The sequence below is a fragment of the Diabrotica virgifera genome, chromosome 9 (genome assembly GCF_917563875.1).
Source record: "Diabrotica virgifera virgifera chromosome 9, PGI_DIABVI_V3a".
NCBI classification, from domain to species: Eukaryota; Metazoa; Arthropoda; class Insecta; order Coleoptera; family Chrysomelidae; genus Diabrotica; species Diabrotica virgifera.
This window is the reverse complement of record NC_065451.1, coordinates 102,911,276-102,918,358: the sequence shown is the minus strand read 5'-3', so window position 1 is coordinate 102,918,358 and position 7,083 is coordinate 102,911,276. Positions and strand designations below refer to the sequence as shown.

At 33.9% G+C, this 7,083-nt stretch overlaps 1 protein-coding gene across 1 annotated transcript; it reads left to right on the top strand.

Moving 5' to 3' along the window:
* Positions 1-645: 645 nt before the first annotated feature.
* Positions 646-6,868, top strand: LOC126892700 (uncharacterized). Its single transcript, XM_050662333.1, has 2 exons — positions 646-1,320; positions 6,524-6,868. The coding sequence occupies exons 1-2, from the start codon at positions 756-758 to the stop codon at positions 6,658-6,660; spliced, it is 702 nt and encodes a 233-aa protein (XP_050518290.1). The 5' UTR covers positions 646-755; the 3' UTR covers positions 6,661-6,868.
* Positions 6,869-7,083: the final 215 nt, after the last annotated feature.

The following is a 7,083-nucleotide window of genomic DNA, read 5'->3' as shown; positions in this document are numbered from 1 at the left end:
ATGTTATATCTGAAAGTAATGCATTGATACATGATATTCATGGTTTCGGATTTACGAAGGATTTTTATCAATCTATAGTGAATAGCTTTATCCCAGACCAGATTGGTGAAATAGCAAAAAATGATCCATTAATACTAAAATATGGATCAATGCAGTTTGAAAAGTATGGCAAAACGCAAAATGAGTTAATACGTCAAAATATGAGACAGTTGGCACGTTTAACAGTAGCTTTAAGAAAGCTAAATAAAAATCCATTACAATCATTAAGTGACTTTCTTGTTCCTGAGAAATTTGACATAATCGTTCAAGCTACAAAGGAGGTCAGCATCACTACAGTTGATGACGAAACATCGAGGCCACAATTTAAAATTCCGAGTTTGGCGCTCAAAATTGGGTATAGTTTACAGAAATGTATATCAATAGAGAGGGGCAGTGCTTTACGATCTGGGAATGTAAAGCGAAATAAATCCTTGTCCTCCTTTATGCAGCTTATGAAATTAGAATGGAATGTTCGGATATCGTCAGGTGCGGTTGCTACACTAAACAAGAGAAAGATGAATGCAACACAATTGCTGCCAATAACTAACGATTTGCTCAAGCTGAACAAATATATAGATACTTATATTTTGTCAGCTAAAGAAGAAATTGAAAGTGAAGAGAGAAATCACAAGTCCTGGGTAAGGCTTGCTACTCTAGTTTTATCCCGTATCATTCTTTTTAACAAACGACGCTCCGGAGAAGCGGCACGGATCAAGATGAGCGATTATATTAACAGACCAAGGTGGGAAGATCAAAGTACAGATGATATAAAGGAATCATTGACACCAATTGAGCGCAAGTTGGCCGATACTCTAACTGTCGTTGAAGTAGAAGGAAAGAGAGGAAGAAAAGTTCCAGTAATTTTGACGCCCATAATAAAAGAGTCTATCGATTTGCTGATTCGACACCGGTATCAGTGTAACATTTCTTCGCAAAACAAATACATTTTTGCGAGATCAAATCCATCATTAAGCCACCTCAGAGGTCATGACTGCTTGAATAAGACATGTGAGGAAGTACAACTTGAAAACGCGTCACTGATCAGTGGAAGAAAGCTAAGGAAGTATGTAGCGACGGTTTGTCAGTTGTTCAACATGTCAGAGAATGAATATGATTGGCTGGCAAGACATTTAGGACATGACATAAGAGTACATAGAGAATTTTACAGATTGCATGAAAGTGCAGTAGAATTAACTAAAGTCAGCAGGCTACTGATTGCTGTAGACAAAGGTGAAGCCAGCCGATTTGCCGGAAAACGCATTGAGGATATTTCCATAGAAGGTAAGAAAACTCTCAACATGTTGAAATTCTTAATTTGTCCACCTTAAGGCATTTGTGAAATATTCATGGGGTTAAAGTTCATAAATGGCTACACAAAATAAAATATTGCTGAAAATAAGTATTTGGCTAAATTTAATAAAAATTAGCTAATTATTAGGATTTTTAATAATTTCACTTTGTAAAATATTTTTGTTTTACAATAACTCAAATTTAAGGCTGTTTTATCGGTGCACCAAAACCTAGGGACAGTGTTTTCTCTGTTATTTACCGACAGAATGTCTCGAAATTTGGACACGTTATTCGAAATTATGTTGCCTTTAAAATGATGGTTTTACTTTTTTTATTTTTTTGAAAATTCTGTTGAAAAATTAGATTATAATCTTTAACGTTCTATTATAACCAAACTTTTTACTCCCATCACTTGAAAGAGTTTTTTTTTCTGTAATCGTTGATTTTTGTTTCACCTTTCTGTGTCCAGTAATAATCGAGAAAAGCTTGTTCCAACTTTGGAGAAAATTTGCTAAAAATATTGAAATCTAATAATGAAACGTGTTACGCAGCATTGGTGCTTAGTTTCATCTTATCGCCTTCGTGACGACAAATCTCATGAACGTACGGTCGGTTGGTCAGTTCGCTTGAATTAGAATCCATTTCCAGTTATTCATTCTTGTATTTTCTTCATCAACTTGCTTACTTAGTGTTTACAGTTTACAGTACTCTTAGTTATTTTGAAAATATTAAACTTATTTAGTTTACGGGTATTTTTAAGTACTTAATATATTATTAGTTTAGTAGTATAAGTTACAAGTTCTTTAGTTTACGCGTATTTTTAAGTATTACATTAGTTTAGGGATATAAGTTGACAAGATAAGAAATGAGTCCCAGGGTGTTTTAAAATAAGACAGAAAATTATACTACTATCCACGATTTGTGTTTTATTCATCAATTGGATACTTTTCTTATGTAACTGCAACCTATAAATATATTAAAATGATGTACCTATATGTTACCGGCCAAATCCGATTTCAGGACAAACTAGTTTGTCCTAACCGCCTAGGATAAACTAGTATGACCTAGGTCAAACTAGTTTATCATATCACGCGTAGGCTAAACTAGTTTATCCTGATATAAATAAACACACTTCAGGCCAAACTAGTTTAGCCTAGGCCAAACTAGTTTATCCTGATATAAAGACGCACACTTCAGGCCAAACTAGTTTATCCTGATATAAAGACGCACACTTCAGGCCAAACTAGTTTATCCTGATATAAAGACGCACTTCAGGCCAAACTAGTTTATCCTGATATAATAAAGATTCACACTTCAGGATAAACTAGTACGGCCTTCTTCTTATTCTTCTTGTAGTGCCTATCCGTTTCGGATGTTGGAGATCATCATGGCAATCTCTACTTTTCTCACTGCTGCTCTGAAAAGACTTGTAGTGGTTGTGTTGAACCACGTACGTAGATTTTTCAGCAAGGTGTTAAATGAAAGCTTATAATCCAAGGATGGTACTAAAAGTTAGGAATTTGACCTAGGCTGTCTGTCTGTCGGTCTGTCCGACCGCGAATATAACTGCTCCGTCACTATACCAGGTAGGATGACAAATGAGGTGTCAAATGAAAGCTTATAATCCAAGGATGGTACTAAAAGTGACAAAATTTACCTAGGCTGTCTGTCTGTCGGTCCGTCCGACCGCGAATATAACTGCTCTGTCACTATACCAGGGAGAATGAAAAATTAGGTGTCAAATAAAAGCTTATAATCCAAGAATGTTACTAAAGCCCAAACTAGTTTGACCTGAAGTGAGCGTCTAGAACCGGAAGTCCTAGAACAAAGGAACCCGCAGAAACTTTATGAGAAATGGCTCTCTGTCAAATGCTCTGAAACTTAGGATTGTGGTAGTTCTTGATGTGTAGAACAAAATACTCAATGGGCGCGTAGCTCCAAAAAATCATGGTTTTAAGATATAAGCCACTGAAGTTATATGTACAGTGAGGACGTTTGAGTTGGAATAAATTCATTTTCTCGAGAATGGGCGACTCTGGAGATAAATTACGAATCAGGTCAATTTTTATTTTTAAATTATAATTTTTTGGCATATATATCATACTAGTGACGTCATCCATCTGGGCGTGATGACGCAATCGATGATATTTTTAAATAGGAATAGTTGTCGTGTGATAGCTCATTTGAAATGCTATTTAATTCTCTATTTACTAATATAAACATCAACATAATCATTTATACAGGGTGCCCATGTTTTTTTAATTAAATTAATTGAGACAAAAACAAGAATGTATATAATTTATTTAATTCGAAATACATTTTACTGCTGTCCGAAAACAGAAAAAAATGTTTATAAAAAATTCCATATTAAAGCTGCCACCCACCTACCTCTTAGCAGTTTGAACATTTAATTTAAGCGAAAGGCAATGTTTATTTTTCAAATTAACATTTTTTTCTGTTTTCTGACAGCAATAAAATGTATTTCGAAATAAATAAATTATATACATTCTTCTTTTTGTCTCAATTAATTTAATTAAAAAAAGTTTTGGCCACCCTGTATAAATAATTATGTAAATGTTTACATTAGTTAATAGAGAATTGAATTACCTTTCAAATGAGCTATCACACGACCCCTATTCCTATTTTAAAAAAATCAACGATTGCGTCATCACGCCCAGATGGATGACGTCACTAGTATGATATATACGCCAAAAAATTATTATTTAAAAATAAAAATCGAGCTGATTCGTAATTTATCTCCAGAGTCTCCCATTCTCGAGAAAATGAATTTATTTCAACTCAAACGTCCTCACTGTACCTATAATATTCAGAGGCTATAACTTCAGAACTATAATTTTTTGGAGCTACGCGCCCATGAAGCCTTTTGTTCTACATATCAAGAACTACCAGAATCCAAAGTATCAGAGCGTTCGACAGAGAGCCATTTCCCATAAGGTTTCTGCGGGGTCCTTTCTCACCTTAAGTACCAGCCTTGGATTATAAGCTTTCATTTGACACCTCATTTGTCATTATATCTGGTATATTGACGGAAAAATTACATTCGCGATCGGACAGACAGCCTTGCTAAGATTTCTCACCTTTAATAACATCTTTGAATTATAAGCATTTATTTGACACCTTATTTTTCATTCTACCTGATATAGTGACGGAGCAGTTATTTTCGCGGTCTTAGGGACCGATGGACAGACAGCCTATCTCAAATTTCTCACCTTTGGTACCATCCTGGGATTATAAGCTTTCATTTGACACCTTATTTGTCATTCCACCTAGTATAGTGACGGAGCAGTTATATTCGCGGTCGGACGGACAGACAGCCTAGGTCAAATTTCTCACTTTTAGTACCATCCTTGGATAATAAAGGACGTAATTTGGGAATTCCCCGCATGTAAAAGTCCTTACATGTTCGTCAAATTACTTTCGACTCGGCTAAATTAGTGTAGGCTAGGCCGTACTAGGCGAAGGATTTCCTGGTTGAAAAATCTACGTACGTGGTTCAACACAACCACTACAAATCTTTTCAGAGCAGCAGTGTGAAAAGTAGAGATTGCCATGATGGCCGCCAACATCCGAAACGGATAGGCACTACAAGAAGAAGAAGAAGAAGGCCGTACTAGTTTATCCTGAAGTGTGAATCTTTATTATATCAGGATAAACTAGTTTGACCTAGGCCAAACTATGTGACAAAAATGTGATAACTCTTTTTAAAATATTATCTACGATAAAATCAATCTAAAAAGGTATTCCCGACAAAACTAATTTGAATGGAGAATAATGCATTTGGTTGTCATTAAAATACTTGTCCGCCGGCGCCACTGAGTAAAGATCGAATTGTCGGTCGCACTCCCTACTTCAAATCAATTTCAAGTTTGTGTCTGACGTAACCAGTCTGGGAAAGTAAGTGATACGTCCATTTAAAATTGCAATGTGCTTCAACTGATAAAACAGCCTTAAATATCCTGAACATATGTATTTTCAAACTGTCATTAACATTTTACTTTTCATTTTATTACTTGATTGTTTTTTAAAATCTCGAAGTTTGCAATTTTGGCATTTTTGTCCAACAGTTTTACCATTAGCAAAACCAGCTTATTGGATAGCCAGACACGTGTTTCGCTCATTATGCTAATATCTTCAGGAGACAAGTTTTGTAATCCATCACATATATATTTTTGTCCAAACTTCACCTATTCAACTTAAGTATATTCATACTTGCGAATCATCGGAACACTTTCTATTTCACATATTATATAATCGGGTAACTTAAGACACAAAACGGTATAAAGTGTTGCTGCACTTCGCTCACATTGAACAAAGGTTGCGTCCTTATTTGTACGTATTGCCTTAGGTAATTATGTATAATTTCTTTCCACTTTAACTTTAAATATTAGCTTACTATACTAGTTGTTAATCTTCACTTTCCCGATAGTCGTCAATTAGTGCCGTAAAGCCAATAATCACCTGTCTCCATCTAATCATAACGAAGTTTTGCAGTGTTTTCTCAAACATTTAATAATATTCCTTGTATCGGCATCTAAGTAAGATTAATTTAATTTGTATCATTGAAATATTCATATAATTAAATGGAATTTAACACCAAAAAATTGGAAATATATAATAATGGGATAATTACTACATATTTTGTACCAGACAACACCCTACTACGGGTTATTGTAATTTCGGCATTTAGTTTGCCATGTACCGTTGACCTGAGGCTGCATAGAAAATTATAGTATGCGAATCCGGTCGTCAGTGATGGAATAAATTGATTGTGAATAAATCCTTATTTCTCTTTACCTAAATTGAAAAGTTGTTCTGAAGCTATTTTCTTGTGGCATTTTTACAATTGTAATTATTTAGAATGGGAAATAAGCCACAATATTATTAAAAAATGATTTTTATTAACATTTGGCACCCGATTTGGGCGTCGAAACGTTAATAAAAATCATTTTTTAATAATATTGTGGCTTATTTCCCATTCTAAATAGTTATAAATTGAAATGGACCCAGATAGGCAAAATATTCAAGATTTAAAGAAATGTTTATTTTCAATACCCTAATATTTTGTATATAAGAATATTTCACATTGCGTTATGTAGGGGAATTAATTTGTATATTTAGAGCAAATCTAGCTTATTTATAAAATAAATATGTTCTTAAATTTACTATTCTCTAGATTTGCCGTATTTGGAGGACGAAGCAGATAACATTGAACCAGAAAGTGAGGACGAAAATATTGAAATAGATCTAAATAATGTAGCGGGAGTGCCTGAAGAACAAACAACGAAAAGACGAATCGCAAAAAAAGGTTAGTTACACTTTACAGAATTGAATTAATATTACGGCCTATTATTAAGTAACATTTTGTATATATGGTTACGTGAAATTGGCCTGCTATTTTGGGAGATACTGTATGTGTTTAAATTGTTTTCATTATTAAAGGTAATAATACTAATACTAATTCCAAAATTATGTTTCAGTGTCACCTATACGGAAGAATAGAAGAGAAAAGATAAATTGGTCAAAGGAGGAAAAGTCAGCAGTCTTCATATTTTTCAGAGTGAATATAAAAAAAGGAATTGTTCCTAATAAAGAACAATGTATGCAATGTATTGTCGATAATAAAGCTACATTGGAAAGAAGAAATTGGAAGAATATTAAAGATTGCGTTTATAATGAAATTAAAGCTTGCAAAAGAAGAAAAAAACATTAAATTTTATATTATATCAACTGTCA